This window comes from Anguilla anguilla, chromosome 16, assembly GCF_013347855.1.
Source record: "Anguilla anguilla isolate fAngAng1 chromosome 16, fAngAng1.pri, whole genome shotgun sequence".
Classification (NCBI taxonomy): domain Eukaryota; kingdom Metazoa; phylum Chordata; class Actinopteri; order Anguilliformes; family Anguillidae; genus Anguilla; species Anguilla anguilla.
The window spans coordinates 2,249,713-2,267,310 of NC_049216.1; the positions used below are offsets into that span (position 1 = coordinate 2,249,713).

The 17,598-nt window shown below is 42.0% G+C and overlaps 3 protein-coding genes across 3 annotated transcripts in view; 1 reads left to right on the forward strand and 2 right to left on the reverse strand.

The window, feature by feature from the left end:
* The window catches only part of LOC118215092, an 800,072-nt gene that overhangs the window by 720,539 nt on the left and 61,935 nt on the right, over positions 1–17,598 (forward strand). The gene's annotated exons all lie outside the window — the stretch shown is intronic.
* LOC118215116 (histone H2B-like) lies at positions 962–14,405 on the reverse strand. Its single transcript, XM_035395563.1, has 3 exons — positions 14,229–14,405; positions 11,523–11,936; positions 962–1,094 (listed from the first exon to the last, which is right to left on the reverse strand). The coding sequence occupies exons 1-2, from the start codon at positions 14,268–14,270 to the stop codon at positions 11,604–11,606; spliced, it is 375 nt and encodes a 124-aa protein (XP_035251454.1). The 5' UTR covers positions 14,271–14,405; the 3' UTR covers positions 962–1,094; positions 11,523–11,603.
* On the reverse strand, positions 15,395–15,739 carry LOC118215119 (histone H4). The gene has a single exon (XM_035395566.1). It carries the CDS (start codon positions 15,737–15,739, stop codon positions 15,428–15,430), a length of 312 nt encoding a protein of 103 aa, XP_035251457.1. The 3' UTR covers positions 15,395–15,427.

The following is a 17,598-nucleotide window of genomic DNA, read 5'->3' on the forward strand; positions in this document are numbered from 1 at the left end:
AAATTCTAAACTCCAGAGACAAGTGTTTTATGTGCAGAAAGCATAAATAAGTTCAAACTCATATTGTGCTATTCAGCTGACTAATGGGTACAGTGAATATCACACCATTTGAATAGAAGGGTGCCGATAAATATTAATGTATCATTAAAATTATATATATATACTTTTTTTGGCCTATTTGTATCATTTTATAGCTTTTATTTTTCCTCATAATATCCCAGTTGTCCTCAGTCTGAGAGTTATTTAGTTGTTTCATACACAGCATGAGCTGATAAATGAGTTTTCACTGCTGTTTATAATTCATATGAATAACAATTTTTTTTTTCTGAAACTATTAGCTGTTCTTGGTTTACTAGTAATGCATATTAGCTTTCAGCTTACATGTTGAAGTCTCCTGAGGTGATGTACTGTTCTACCCATAGGTGTTTGGTTATGTCTGGTTTAATTTTTTCTTTCATTTATGTTTATAATTTTATTAAACTTTCCTAATTATTATTATTGTGCCTTTGGACATGACGGAGTGTGGCACAGTGGGTAAGGAGCGCTTGTAACCGAAAGGTCGCAGGTTCAATTCCCGGGTAAGGACACTGCCGTTGTACCCTTGAGCAAGGTACTTAACCTGCATTGCTTCAGTATATATCCAGTTGTATAAATGGATACAATGTAAAGTGCTATGTAAAAAAGTTGTGTAAGTCGCTCTGGATAAGAGCGTCTGCTAAATGCCTGTAATGTAATGTAATGGACCTGTCGGTCTCTTACAGCAAACATGAGCAGCTTGGTTACAGTTCATTTCCACTTTTGACACGGATTTGGTTTAAAATAGTTCATTTGAATGTTAGGAGGCTTGTATGTAAAAATGATTTATTTAGAGTGTGTGTTGATGAACATAAACCTAATATAATTACTCTGTCTGAAACATGGTTAAACAGTAAGACTTCTGGCAACGAGATTAACCTGTGAAATTACGTACCTTACAGAGCAGATAATGAGTGAGAGGTTCTCCTGAGTCCGAGGGGGGATTTGAACCTGGCCTGTGACTCATCCAAAAGTGGACGCACAACCTGGTGAACTACTAGTGAAGACATAGAACTAGACTAGAATAGAACAGAATAGAACAACCTGGTGAGCTACTAGTGAAGACATAGAACTAGACTAGAATAGAACAGAATAGAACAACCTGGTGAGCTACTAGTAAAGAAGACATAGAAACTGCAAAGTTTTGCTCTTTTTAACGACTGCACTTCTATATACATCCACTTTGCCTGTGTATCCAATGTTTTTATTAGCTGATGTACAGTACCTAAATGTCAAATTGCGAGACATATTCTATGTATACTGTATTTGCGATGATGTAATCAGGCAGGAAAAAGAAGGAAAAAAGTTTGGGGCTTTATTTTGTGAATGTGTGAAGGTGTTTGTGAATTCTGTTTGTTGAAATGTGGTCAGAAGGCACAGAAATTGATGTTGGGCTGAGAGTCTGTGGTCATTGTGGTTATTTCTGTGGGGAACCCTGAAAAGTGCCAAACTCTCGGTGCTGTATAGGTATGGGGCATGCCCCGCCAAGGCATAACTTGGTGGGATGGCATACCTGCCATCCCAATTTTACAATCCCTATTAGACTGGATACCCGTTAGTCAAATCAAATCAAAAATTAAAAATTAAAAAAATTAATATGGCATTTCACAAACAATTGTAACAATACACACAGACAACCCTGGCCTAAACCCCCACAGGAGCAGGACTAAGGCAGCAGTGGCAAGAAGAAACTCCCTGTGGCAGATGGGAAGAAACCTCAGAAGGAACCAGGCTCAAGGGGGGAACCCATCCTCCTCTGGTCGGCTCAGGGTGCAAGTTTAATGACCGGCACGGTCAGTCAGTCAATGTTCACACTGATCGAATTAGGCAGCTGAATGATACTCTGCAGGTGGGGCTCAGATGATGGGCGGGGCAGGGTGGCGGGGGCGGGGCCGGGTGGCAGTGGTGGGGGAGTCCCGATGACAATCATCCTGATCGTATTTTAAAAGCTGGTGTTTGGCTAGACTGCTTGGATAATCAATCTTTAATTTATTTACTGGAAAACAACATTTCCCAAACTTCCACCTAAAATCATTAAAAATGTGACAGTGTAAGAAAATAAATGTTGATATATTTATTTGAGGTATCATTTCTGTTAGTTTTCAGCTAATAATATATGTTCAAGATGCATGTCATTTTTTATTTATTCTGAATTTACGCCCCCTGGAGAGAAGTTAAAGTGAAGGGAAGACATTTTCCGTGGATAAACTCTGATCTCATAGATCTCTACAGGGAGAGGGATAAAGCTTGGCCTAAATTTAGACAGACAAGAGATCCTGCTGATTGGGAAGTATATAGACAACTTGGAAATATCAAATCTAAGACTAGGGATGCCAAATCTGATTATTATAAAGACTGTCTTGACTGTAATTACCATTTAAAAACCATAAACAGTTTTTGAGTAGAATAATAGTAATATCCATCAAAAATCAAAAAATAATTGTGTCAAATAGTGGTCCACAATGTGGGAGTGCAGGATCATTTACTGAATGTGTTTCTCAGGCCTTCAATCAATATTTCACCTGTCAGCTCTTCTCAGATCCTAAACTTTTATAAGTTTAATTTTAATAATAAGTGGCTTTTTTCCCTTTTTCATTCAAGAAAATATTACCTACGGATGTTCTGTACTGTATTAATGAATCTCATAAAAAACATGTTTTCAACATACAAAAATGCCAAGGTACTCACACATACAAAGCACTGTCCATAACATTCAAACTGGTAAAATCTAGTAAAATGCCATTAAAAGTATTGATATCAAAATGACGCCAAGTTACTGTACTACAAACAATGTCTTGCCTCACTGAAATTAAAGAAGCTGTATTCCAAAGCAATGCTACCCAATGTTTTCTAAATTGCTCTTCTCTGGGGTCCCTGCCTGACTATGTAGACCTCCACTCCACATCACATCAACGAAAACAGCACAGCACTCAAGGAAAACGTCATCTTCCGTCCCTGATGAAAGATTATTTGAACGATATATTGCTATACATTTGGTCGATGCCAAGATTAATTCATATTTCATGGATAATTTCATATATACACGTACAGATTACGTTCAAAAAATATTGTATCAGGGACCAAAGACGACATAATTTTGTCGCCACATCAATAATGAACGTGTCAGGAGGTAGCCTGGCAGCTGGGCCAGATTCGCTGGGGGATTGATTATTGGAGTCTGGGTGCACATGCAGATCGGGGCGTAAGCCGAATCGCCGGTTGCGGGAGTTGGGGGTGTGGCGCAGCTGTTTCGTGTTTGCCCTAACGAGCTTGCAGGGATAAGGAGGCAGGTGAGAGGGAGAACGCGAGAAACACCAGGGGTGACTGTTGGGTTCCTCAGACAAGGACTTTTAGCTTTAGTTTGTTTGGTTTTGTTGGGATTGGTGGGTTTTTTTTGTTAATGCTATTGAGCTGTCTCCCTTCCTGGCGGTGGCTGGCTGGCGGTCCTGGATGAGAGTGACGCTGCACTGGAGCCACGGGGAGCGAGCTGCGCCCGGACCGAGTGGAAAACGTGGTGGGATTCTGGGAGGAGCGGCGCTGTGCAGAGCCGGACTGGTCCTGTGGCAAAGACACTGCGCTACTTCTGGGAGGACCAACGCCGCGAGGGGAGACTATACACAAGCCCTGATGAGGGCGGAGGAACAGCGAGTCTCCCACTCTGTGAGACTGTAAAGCGCGAACTAGGACCGGAGCCGGCGCCGGCTTGCTCCCCAGCTGCAGGGCGCAGCAGGGACTTTGCATGGCAAACAGTGGGACGGCAATAACATGCAGCGGATGGCAGAGTGGTCCGGGGCGCCGCCCAGAGACTGAAGGGGACAGTGGGAGACAGTGGACCTTTTGGGGTTTGGGTTTTTTTCTTTTTGTTTTTTTTTTTTTTTTTGGATGTAGAGCGACCCAGCATAGAGGCGTGGGCCAACTACTAGGGATGAGCGAGTACACCATTATCTGTATCTGTATCTGAATCTGTTCAACCAACAAAATTATCTGTATCTGTATCCGTACTTGGAATGGGCAGTGCTTAAACCGGAAGTGTGTGTGGCCTAACCGGAAGTTGGTATTTTAACCTCTTAGTGCAAAGCCCCTAGTGGCCGGCACGCCGGCGTGCCGAGATTACTGAACTGAGACATTCAGTGCTACTGCAACCAAAGTATGAGTAAAAAACAGAAACACTTTCTTTTAGTTTCATTAGTAGACGATACATGACAAAAGCCGAATACGGAGTTTCGCAGTGCCACCATTGTCGTTCTAGTCGTTCATTTAACACGCACCCCCTCCCTGCAGTCTCATCTGCAACTACACCCCCCCACCCATGACATAATGGACAATATTGTCTATCTGGGCATTCATAAAAATATTCTCTCACCACTCAAAAATTGTACTCCGTCATAGCAACAAGATAAACCCGACAATAGCCCTAAGATATGCTAATGCAACAGTGAAAACGCTGCTCATTGAATAACGAAATAAACGAGACAAAGTTTTAAAAAATGATACCATGTCATTCTACAGTCAATATCTGGGACTAAATATTGAATAAGTACACAATCTTACCATTGGTTTTACGCTTAGAGATGTCTCTTTTGAGACTGAATGGTCAGACAATCCGTTTGTGAAATATACGCACATTTGTGATGCCTGGGTACCTTCCAAAATAGTTGTGCGTAATACCACATGTGTCATTTACGGCGTTGTCGCCCTTTTTAGTACAGTCTGGCTTGATTGACAATCCATTTACTCAGTAGGTGAGAGTATAAGCTTTCTAACGATGTATAACATGTCTAATTTTGCTTTTGGAATAGCGTTTTATAGGTCAGCGTAATTTTTTAATGAACAGACGGTGTGAAGACAGTAGTAGAGAGCGCGCCAGGTTACAGTTGGCTAACCATGATGTACTGTATGTCTTGTGATTTCAGGTGAGCGACAACATCTAAATGTGCACAGAAGTGCTATTGCATTAGTACAGTGGATGTATAAGAGTGCTAGGATGTCAATGCTAGTAGAGTGTGTGTATGAGATCGCTAAATGTTATGAAGTACAAGTACATGCTTATGTCATGTATTCACTAGCTAACTGGCTAGTTAGCCCCACTGTAGCAGCTAGTTACCTGGCTAGTTAGCCCCACTCTAGCAAGCTAGAAATGTCCGTTTGTAATCAGTAATATGTGCTTACGTGTGAATGTCCAGTAAATATGTGTTTAGCTATGGTGAGAATAATGTGTTGATCCGAATCTGAGAATTGCAAACTTTATTTCATTGAGAATATATGACAATAATACATCCCTGTGGACAGAGTGGCTGTGAAGATGGCAAGATTGTGCTGTGTGGCACAGCAGCAGTGAACTTTGTAGGCTCGGTGTAGAGGAGGAGCTCTGTGTGTGGCTGGCCTATCACGGAACGATGTGGACACTGGACACAGCTATCCAATGAGGATATTGACACTTTTTACTCGGATGGTACTCATGCTCGTAAAAAGTACATTATCCGCACCAGATACTCGTTTCATCTGAGTATTCGGCTCAACCCTACCGACTACATCCCATTTTTAATATGCTATTATTATTTTGTCTACGGTGTGTGTGTGTGGGAGTGCAAGGTGCGAGTGTGTGTGAGACCCCGCCTGTGTCAGTGACTCCCCCTGTTAGACGGCAGGGTGAGGTCTCCCACCCTCCGGAGGCGGGGCTGAGACACAGGGGGGCCAGAGTGGGTATACTGTTTTTATGCTGAGTGTGGGCACGTGTGAGGGGAACCCCAGTGGCTTAGGAGTGTGTGGTGTGTAAGGGGTGCGTACGCCCATACCTGCGTTGGGGCTCTGTGGAAGGGAAGGGGAGGGCCGGAGTTGGAGAGTAATTTAGGAGTGTGTGGTGTGTGAGGGGTGTGTACGCCCCTACCCGCGTGGGGCTCTGTGGAAGGAAAGGGGAGGGCCGGAGTTGGAGAGTAATTTAGGAGTGTGTGGTGTGTGAGGGGTGTGTACGCTCCTACCTGCGTTGGGGCTCTGTGGAAGGGAAGGGGAGGGCTGGAGTTGGAGAGTAATTTAGGAGTGTGTGGTGTGTGAGGGGTGTGTACGCCCCTACCTGCGTGGGTCTCTGTGGAAGGGAAGGGGAGGGCTGGAGTTGGAGAGTAATTTAGGAGTGTGTGGTGTGTGAGGGGTGTGTACGCTCCTACCTGCATTGGGGCTCTGTGGAAGGGAAGGGGAGGGCCGGAGTTGGAGAGTAATTTAGGAGTGTGTGGTGTGTGAGGGGTGTACACTCCTACCTGCGTTGGGGCTCCGTGGAAGGGAAGGGGAGGGCCGGAGTTGGAGAGTAATTTAGGAGTGTGTGGTGTGTGAGGGGTGTACGCTCCTACCTGCGTTGGGGCTCCGTGGAAGGGAAGGGGAGGGCCGGAGTTGGAGAGTAATTTAGGAGTGTGTGGTTTGTGAGGGGTGTATGCTCCTACCTGCATTGGGGCTCTGTGGAAGGGAAGGGGAGGGCCGGAGTTGGAGAGTAACAAAAGAAGCCGGGGGGAAGTAGGAAGAGCGGGGCTGGTGCGAGAAGGTGGCGTGCTCTGTTTTTATAAATTAAAAACAAATAAAAGTCTGCCTTTTATCTGCCATGTCCTGATCTCCTTGTGGTGGGTGGGTTCCTGTACCAAAAAAGCATTGTCGGGTGGCGGGAGTCAGCTGGGGCTGCTCCTGACCTTGACAAATGCATCGCCCGTTATTGTGCAACGGATATTCAAAAGATAACAGTAGCACAGGGTGATGAGAACAGTGTCACAGAGCAAACGTTCGTGCTGCCGCTCACTCCCTATGTAGTGTGCTACATCTTATATAAAACACGTTTTCAACAAACAAAAACGCCAAGTTACTCACACATACATATAACTCATTCATTCAGACAGCCAAAATCCAGGCCTGCCATTAAAAGTATTGATATCCAAATGACGCCATGTTACGGTACTACAAACAATATAGGCTATCTTGCCTCACCGAAATTGCATAAGATGTATTCCAAAGCAATGCTATCCAATATTTCCTCAATTCTTTCAAGTCACTTGGCCCTGTGTGTATAAGCATGCACTACATTGACAGGCCAAACATATGTGTGGATGGCTCTCTCACAGTCAAGATGGATTGACTAGGCGTGTATATGTCCAATTTGTATTGTATTTCACTGCCCAGCCTTTCTGTTGCGTGAATGATAGTATGTGTCTTGGTATAAGTGTGTGTTCGTAAATGTGAATCTCATAAAAAACACGTTTTCAACGTACAAAAATGCCAAGTTACTCAAAAGTATTGATATCAAAATGACGCCAAGTTACGGTACTACAAACAATATAGGCTATCTTGCCTCACCGAAATTTAATAACATGTATTCCAAAGCAATGCTACCCAATATTTCCTCAATTCTTTCAAGTCACTTGGCCCTGTTTTTCGTAATCTTACCATATTACAATGTCATGCAAACGTTGTGTCAGATCAAAGTGTCAAATACTTCGTATTGCCTCATGGAACACATTGAAATTCATGTAGAAAACTGCTGTTCAGTCACTACAGGAAGCATATTTCTCCAGAAAACATATGTTTATACTTGCTTCTGAACTGAATTTGACTAAATGTACAAGTGATTGTATATTTGCAACGTACAATAAATACATGTAAAATACATATTGTACATACATACATAGAGAACTTCTTTATCCCCATGGGGACATTTCCCTTGCAGCATGTTACATTCACATTTACGAACAGACATTTATACCAAGAAACATACAATCATTCACGCAACAGAAAGGCTGGCCACCAAAATACATACATACCAAAACAAATTGGACATATAGATGCCTATTCAATCAATCTTGACTGTGAGAAAGCCATCCACACATGTTTGGCCTGTCCATGTACTGCACGCTTATATACACACAGGGCCAAGTGACTTGAAAGAATTGAGGAAATATTGGGTAGCATTGCTTTGGAATACATGTTATTAAATTTCGGTGAGGCAAGATAGCCTATGTTGTTTGTAGTACCGTAACTTGGCGTCATTTTGATATCAATACTTTTGAGTAACTTGGCATTATTGTACGTTGAAAACGTGTTTTTTATGAGATATCATTTCTTTTTGCAAAGCGTTTTATTACAAGAGTGAGAAATGCGAAGTGACCCTGTAAGAAACGGTTGTGGACTATGGCTATCCTTGTGTGAATTTGTACAGTCTGATGAGCGTGTACGTTTAGCAGTTTCGGTTTGCTATATATGTAAAACAGTGGCTGTGAGAAATGGTGCGGTGGCGTAATTGTAAACGCATCAGAAAAGGTGAAATATGGCCAGTGTAGCTATGTAGGCTACTCACGAATTTGACGGGCATCCAATGAGCCTTGATTGACAAAAGAATCAGCAAACCCGTAGAATTAGAGCTGCCTAGGTCGCAACTTGTGTACCCTTCTGTCCTGCTCCGTTGTCTGTTATTTCGTGAAGATGCACTTTTAGTGTTTGTAAGGTTTATAAGGCATTTTGATAGGCTTATCTGCAGGTAGGAATCCTCTTTGCTGTTTTGTTAAGCTAGAACCGGAAAAGTTGATAGTGGAGAATAGGAGCAGACGCATATGTCCCAGCAGGCTTTGCATATGAGAAAATAACAAGTGTGAGATAAATTAGGCGAAATGATGAAATTGCGTAGTTGAAACAATATGTTTTTTAGCAGAATGGGCATGTTGGTGAAGGTTGACATGATCACAGACTATAGTGCGAAGTAAATGAAGTGACCATGAGCGAGCTTAGTTTCCTTATGGAATGCTATATATAATAGTCGTTGTAAAGCATTAATTGTTAAAGTGGAGGGTTAAGTAACGAGTGAAATCTATTGTACTGTTGTGTTTTTCTCATGTTCAGTACTAGTAGTTATACTTGGTGAGTCATGATTTTAAATGTAATGTTTTAATGGGGAGTTGCAGAACGTACATACGTAGTAATTGTTTGTATGTGGCTAGATAGAGAACAGGGCGAGGTAGCATGAATGTAGAAACGTGGCGTTTGCTGATATGAAGGTTTTGTACGGTAGCCAAGTGAAGAAATATAGTTAGTAGAAATGGCACAGTGGTGAACTGGTGTAACTTTTTAATAAAAGGAATACATTTGCCGTCATGAAATGCATATGGGTGGTCGTGAGTGAGTTTTGGTAAAGCAAATATAAGCGTAAGAAAACGTTAGTGTAAAAGAGGAAATTATGTGCCTGAGGGCGAGGCGGGATTCAATCCTTCAACCGGAGGTTTACCAGTCTGTGACTTTGTTAGTGCAGCACCATGCCCTGGTTATGCAATGCGTGAAATATCATTAGCAAACCTGCCGGTGGTTTTAAAGAAGAACACAAGCCAGTAAGCACAGAAGAGCTCCCGTTGAATCCATATGGCTTAGCAATATTGTAGCCGGTTAATAACTGAACGTACAGACGGTGCGTCATAATGCATATGGCGTAGCGATATTGTAGCCGGTTAATAACTGAACGGTGAACGATGGGTAGATATGGTGCAAAAGCAATAATTGATAAGTAGTAGACAATTATTAGTGAGGGTAAAAGCAGGTTAAAGAAACGTGTTCCTAGATGGGCTTGAACCCACAACCCTGTGTTCCCAAGACTGTAACCTTGCCCACTAGGCCACAGGTGGACTAGCTGTTCAAACTGCGGAGTTGCAGAACGTACATACGTAGTAATTGTTTGTAGCCTATGTGGCTAGATAGAGAACAGGGCGAGGTAACATGAATGTAGAAACGTGGCGTTTGCTGATATGAAGGTTTTGTACGGTAGCCAAGTGAAGAAATATAGTTAGTAGAAATGGCACACTGGTGAACTGGTGTAACTTTTTAATAAAAGGAATACATTTGCCGTCATGAAATGCATATGGGTGGCCGTGAGTGAGTTTTGGTAAAGCAAATATAAGCGTAAGAAAACGTTAGTGTAAAAGAGGAAATGATCTGTCTGAGGGCGAGTCGGGATTCAAGCTTTAAAGCGGAGGTTTACCAGTCTGTGACTTTGTTAGTGCAGCACCATGCCATAGCTATGCAATGCGTGAAATATCATTAGCAAACCTGCCGGTGGTTTTAAAGAAGAACACAGGCCAGTAAGCACAGAAGAGCTCCCATTGAATCCGTATGGCTTAGCAATATTGTAGCCGGTTAATAACTGAACGTTCAGACGGTAAGTCATAATGCATATGGCTTAGCAATATTGTAGCCGGTTAATAACTGAACGGTGAACGGCGGGTAGATATGGTGCAAAAGCAATAATTGATAAGTAGGCTAGTAGACAATTATTAGTGAGGGTCAAAGCAGGTTAAAGAAACATATTCCTAGCTGGGCTTGAACCCACAACCCCATGTTCCCAAGACTGTAACCTTGCCCACTAGGCCACAGGTGGACTAGCTGTTTAAACTGGAAATGTTTCAGAGTAAAAAGGTATGGGTATTTTGCGTGTGTATGCGCGTTTTTGATTGGGTCGTGTAGGTGAAGATTTGGCTGGTGTCAGTGAAATGTCCAATGGGGAGACATGTTGTTAGTGGGATAGGCGGCAGGAAAAATAAGAATGAGAAGAAGAAGAAGAAGAAGAAGAAGAAGAAAGAGAAGAAGAAGAAGAAGGAGAAAACGCAAAATCCCCTTAGTTTGGGGCTTTATTGTGTGGACATGTGAAGTTGTTTATTAATTCTGTCAGTTGAAATGGGGTCAGAATGCACAGAATTGAATGTTTTTAAGGGCTGAGTGTCTGTGGCTGTTGTGGTCATTTCTGTGGAGAACCCTGAAAAGTGCCAAACTCTCGGTGCTGTATAGGTATGGGGCATGCCCCCGCCAAGGCGTAACTTGGCGGGATGGCATACCTGCCATCCCAATTCCATATGCTGCATGGGATTGTTTATGGGCTCATATGAGTAGATCAGCATGGGGCTAAAATCTGCACAGTTGAAGCAATGACATTCATCTGCAGTAGTGTAAATGAAATCCAGTATTAGAAACAAGTTGTGCAGTGTGGGTGGCTGCTTCTGTTACTGTAGTGTAACCACAATTCAGTACATTTTGAAAAGTCATTGCTTGTCTGTTGAGCAGGTATGTTAATATTACCTCTCAAAGAAATGGTTTTACTGTAGGTTTGAACCTGGATCTGCTGCACATCAGTTGAATGGATTAGACCACCAAGCCAAAATCAAGGCAGAAGTATGGTTTGCACACCAGCCAGTCTCTGAGATGACCCTGAGCCCCTCGTTATCACAGGTTCAGATTAGGGATGGGTACAAGTAATGGATGAATCAATTACTCATCGGATACGCGCTGATTTTTTCACAACAAAGGTCGTGCGTGTACAGCTATGCGTTGGTTGGCTCTATTGATTAATTTAACGTTTAAAAAAAAAAATATATATATATATACAAATGTGTATTTATGCTTTTTGTTAGCAAGTCGTTGAGTAACGAATCTACTCCACTTACCAACGGTTAATGAAATTCTGCCTTTTGTTTGCAATGTGGGTGGCTCTTAAAAGAGCCTTTGGGTGAAATTCTTATGCTAGTTTACTTGGAGCTGGTGTACTTTGTAACAGCCTTTGTTCCCTCAGACACTGCGTGTTTGGCCAGCTCTCCGGGCAGCAGAAGACGCACTGCAGTCTGGATCTCCCTTGAAGTGATGGTGGACCGCTTGTTGTAGTGAGCCAAACGGGAGGACTCACCGGCGATACGCTCGAAAATGTCGTTGACAAATGAGTTCATGATGCCCATGGCTTTGGAAGAGATGCCGGTGTCAGGATGAACTTGCTTCAACACCTTGTACACGTAGATAGCGTAGCTCTCCTTCCTACTCTTTCTGCGCTTCTTTCCGCCTTTCGCAGCAGTCTTGGTCACGGCTTTCTTACGCCGGGCACCCACCGCACGCGTCGCGTAAACAGCAGGGCGAAGCAGCACGACGCGACGCGTAGGGTGTCTCCACTGGTTCCGTTTGTGTCGCGCAAAGGCTTGCGTAAAAGCTATATATTCCCAGTAGCTCTCGCAGTCTGCAGTGGGCTTACATCGTATATTTCACGTTTGTTCAGGACTTTTGATTATGGGTTAAGTGAATACTTAGTGAGAGACATTTTTCGTTCTGTTAATTTGGTAATATTTCTTAATATTTTTTTTATATGTAAATACGTGAGAAAGTAAACGCTTTAAAGAATTACCATAAACTTAAATCGCAACGTAGCCTGCATAACAATCAATCTCAAACTGTATTAATTTATTTGCTTGGTTAACAAGCGTGCCAATTTCATGAAGAATATGTAATGATCATAATAATAATAAATAATCCGTAATCAACCATTGGGAATTCCCGTGTTGTCTTGTCATTCACGTCAAAACATTTATAGGATCATATTTAGTAAAATCAGCTAATCATGAAAAAGACAGTAACAGTTTAATCTTGAAGAGATATGAACACCACAACGCCATGAACACCGGAAGCTTTGAAGTACAAGTGCGATAGGCTACGTCTTTCTGTGGTGTATTTTCAAATTTACCCCACCCCCTCCGCAAAATAAGACAGCGAAACTAAGTTTGCCTTTTCCCCAGGTTCCAGTTATTTATTTATTTATTTTTACAAAACGAAAAGGCTTGTATTTTTTTTTTTGGTGCTTATAAAATATCTGGGAGGTAACTAGGGACACACCCCCAGTAATATAAGGATGAAATATAAATCAGAGCATGTATACCTAGCATTTTAGAGCATATTTCTGTGTATAAACAGGCCATCGTGACGCGCGACAAGCCGAAAAAATAGAACTGAAGCGAAAAACTACGCTTCAGTTCGCTTGTGTCGCGCGAGCCCCCGGGCACCCACCGCACGCGTATCGGCCGCGAGCGCACTACGCGCGTATTACGCGCGTAACTGAAGCGTAGTTGAAGTACTGTTATTACAACGGCAGCGGGCGACGTCGTCTCCACCAGATGCGAACGCGTCGCGTACCGGCTGCGAAGCTCGCGCGACACAAGCGAACTGAAGCGTAGTTTTTCGCTTCTGTTCTATTTTTTCGGCTTGTCGCGCGTCACGTTGGCCTGTTTATACACAGAAATATGCTCTAAAATGCTAGGTATACATGCTCTGATTTATATTTCATTCTTATATTACTGGGGGTGTGTCCCTAGTTACCTCCCAGATATTTTTTAAGCAGCTAAAAAAAATACAAGCCTTTTCGTTTTGTAAAAATAAATAAATAACTGGAACCTGGGGGAAAGGCAAACTAGTTTCGCTGTCTTATTTTGCGGAGGGGGTGGGGTAAATTTGAAAATACACCACAGAAAGACGTAGGCTATTGAGTGACGTAGAAGGGAATGCACCGAGCAGCGGTTTGTTAGCTCGAGTATTGGAAGATAGTTTTTAACCAACCATTGCTCAGCCTATTTGACTTCTCCGATGTCTTCGTTCGCCGTGCTTTCAAAAAGGGCTTGTTAATAAAAATCAGATAATCCACAGAGCTTTAAAAAAATCAGATTATTTAGTGGTCTTGCCGATGAAAATGCACCTATTTTATAAATTAAGTTGTAAGCAAGCCTTTATTGCACTTGTACTTCAAAGCTTACGGTGTTCATGGCGTTGTGGTGTTCATATCCCTTCAAGATTAAAACTGTTACTGACTTTTTCATGATTAGCTGATTTTACTAAATCTGATCCTATAAATGTTTTGACGTGAATGGCAAGACAACACGGGAATTCCCAATGGTTGATTACGGATTATTTATTATTATTATGATCATTACATATTCTTCATGAAATTGGCACGCTTGTTAACCAAGCAAATAAATTAATACAGTTTGAGATTGATTGTTATGCAGGCTACGTTGCGATTTAAGTTTATGGTACTTCTTGAAAGCGTTTACTTTCTCACGTAGGCTATTTACGAGTTAACGAAATATTACCAAATTAACAAACTGAAAAAGGTCTCTCACCAAAGTATTCACTTAACCCATAATCAACAGTCGTGAACAACCGTGAAATGCACGATGTAAAAGCCCACTGCAGACTGCGAGAGCTACTAGGAATATATAGCTTTTACGCAAGCCTTTGCGCGACACAAACGGAACCAGTGGAGACACCCTACGCGTCGCGCCGTGCTGCTTCGCCCTGCTGTTTACGCGACGCATACGCGACGCGTGCGGTGGGTGCCCGGCGTTAGAGCCCTTCTTGGGCGCGGATTTTGCAACTTCAGGCATCTTGCACGTTGAAGTGGGGAGACCGCAATTATGTCTCGTAATTAAGGTGTCTGACCGGGGATGAATGCAAATTTACATTCCCCTTTTGCCGGTGACGTCAGACCAATTCTCATTGGAAGCTGTTGGTCCACGATTTTATGTTCAAAATCTATTGGTTCAATACGGCGGGTCGGCAATAAAAAACAAAAAACATAACGTCTGTCCTTCTGAACAAAAGACCACCTCCCCACCATTTTCTTAACCAGTGTGTCTTACCTTTTTTACTCTTGTTAAATAAATTCTCAATGTACTTTTATTTCTAGTTACTAATGTTCTAAAGTCCATTGCACTCTCCCTTTGAGCAATAATTTGCTTTAAACAACGTTTACTTAAAAACGTGAACATTTGAGCAACTGCTTGTGCCATCCAAACTGAGGCGATACAAATAATCCCAAAGGGGGATTCTACAAACACCACAAAGGGTACCAAGTACCTTTCAGTATACAACATTTATCGCAACTTCGCCTAGAATTAGCCATTTTATTTCACACAATCTACTCGATTTCGTATTGCCTTGCGTATTACTTCAATAGGCGTTACCAGTACGTCGACCAGTACAGGAGAGCGATTATTGCTGCAACTGGCATCGACGGTGCATTGGTGTAACTCGGCAAGTTCCCTAAATAAGCACACTGAACTGCAGTAAAGCGAAGGCATTGTAGCAGGTTACACCGACAAACACTGGCGACGCAACCCTCGTTTTCTAAATAACGACGCAATAAGGGCGATTTCACCTTTAGCCAACTGGTACCACGTTCGTCTCTGGGCGGGTGAGAGGTTCGGGTTCTAATTGCACTCAAATGGCAAACCAGAAATGAAACTCCCACAGATATTTGCTAAAGTCAAACCAGTACATTTAACATATAAAAAATTAAGAGCATCTGCTGAATGCCGGTAATGTAATATAACCACAACTGCTAGGGGACTGTCTATGTGTACACGGCTCATACAAGTTCGTTACACATTACAGCAGTAGGCGCGCTGTATTTACAACACCCATAAATGCGACATCATGAACCAAATGGACACAAATAAACGAGAAAATTCTGCTTCGTATAGAAAGTGTGGGTAGCTCTAAGAGCTTTTGGGTAATTCAGTAAAGAAATGAAGAGAAAGGTTTATCCACCAAAACCGTACAGAGTGCGACCCTGACGCTTCAGAGCATAAACTACATCCATAGCGGTGACGGTCTTTCTCTTGGCATGCTCGGTGTAGGTGACGGCATCGCGGATAACATTCTCCAGAAACACCTTCAGCACTCCGCGAGTCTCCTCGTAGATAAGGCCAGATATACGCTTGACTCCTCCACGGCGAGCCAAACGACGGATCGCTGGTTTAGTTATCCCTTGGATGTTGTCACGGAGAACTTTGCGATGACGCTTGGCACCTCCCTTACCAAGTCCTTTTCCACCTTTTCCTCGACCTGACATTTTTTTTTGTTTTCAACAGAAAATAAGTACGCAGTTTTTAGCTTTCGAAACAAGACAAATATATGTGCGCAAGACGACCTGATTGAAGCCACGTATGAACGAAAAGGCGGCTCTTGCTAAAGCCCGCCTCCAGCTCTCACATCCCTCCGAGTATATGCGGCAAGTCGCATGAGAAAAAAAAACATCTTCGAGCATAGTGGAACGACAACAGTGCCAAAACATCTTTTAAAATATGTTTCGTCGCGGTTGTTTTTGACAAACTCTTGGTGCTGTATAGGTATGGGGCATGCCCCGGCAAGGCGTAACTTGGCTGGATGGCATACCTGCCATCCCAATTTGTTAACAGGTGTAAATAGGAAAATACTGCACGTCTTTTGACGAATATAATGAACGTGTCAACACGACAGATTTTGATGCGATACATTTTGACGTGATACAATATTCATTTTTAAAATCTGACGTGTTGGCAAAATGAATATCTGCCATGTCTTCTGTTAAGTTTAATTGTGATTGCCATCCTTCATAGTGCATTCGCACAATCTCCTTTTTTTTACTGTCATGAACTAATGACTGTTTTTTGACTGTCAGGGACGATCTTATGTAAGTACGATAACATTACAGTTTTTCTCAATTGTTTAAACACGTTTTCTGAAACTATAGCTCAATTTCTCAAAACTCTACACACAAAGCACAGCAACAGTTAACCTTTTGCCAAAACTACACAAATCTCTTGCAAAATGCATTCATGCATTCAAAACCATGTTCTCTCTTCTCAAAACTGACTTTTTCCATCAAAATGATTCACACAGGCCTCATATGAACAGGTCTTATTGAGCACTGATTTCACACTGGTGCGATAAATTTAAAAACACAACCATCGAAATACTGTATATATGTTTTGGCCTCATGAGGCCTCATGTCATGTTACATATTCAAGTTATAAAATTGTGTAAAAATTGCTGATCTTTTCTCCTTTTTTGAAGTTTTAGTTTTCTTTTTGAGGGGTCCCAAAATAGGCTGCAATTACAGTAAATATAAAGACCGTTGCCATGATACAATACAGTAAATATATCATCATATAAATAGTGCATTTGCTAGGTAAACCTAATTCTAATTCAGTACAGTACGGCAAAGTGTGTGAACTGTTATCACTGAGTGTTTTTGTTATTGTGTATGATACAATGCACATTTACTGTATTGTCCTGACAATGAGGTCCAGTTGGGCTGCACTCACAGCCCAGGTTCCATCATGAGTCATACTGAACATTGTTAGAAATGTTTTTTCATTTTCCTTATCAGTGCAATTATGAGTTTTGCCAAAATAGATAACATTTGTGTCTTCTCAAAACTAGAACACGCTTAGACTGTGTCAGTCTGGACAATGGATGTAATGATCTGTTATCATATATGAAATCAATGAACAAATTCAAAAAGGTAACAAAGTAAATCTTTATTTGTTGCTGTAAAATTAATATTTGTTCAGCAGACTGCAAAAATAAAATAAGGTTAAACTGATTAACACTAACACAAACAAGAACAGCAACAATGCAGTCTATGCAAAAATACAAGCAATAGTTAAGACGAGTGCATTAACTAAGTCACCTATGAAACAGCTAACTAGTTACAACCCTAAGCGTACAGTCAATTTAGAGATTAAATTGAGAATATGATTTCTCTCAGCATAATGACGGATTTAAAGAGTAAACAAACTCACCCGATACTGTCTTCAAATGGATCCAGGCTCAAGAAAAGTAATTATTCATCCTCTCAAAAAGCTTTTACTAACAAACTTTTAGTAGCAAAAAACGAAATATCAACTCGCCATCCATGCTAACTGCTTCCTACGCTCAGAGTACCGC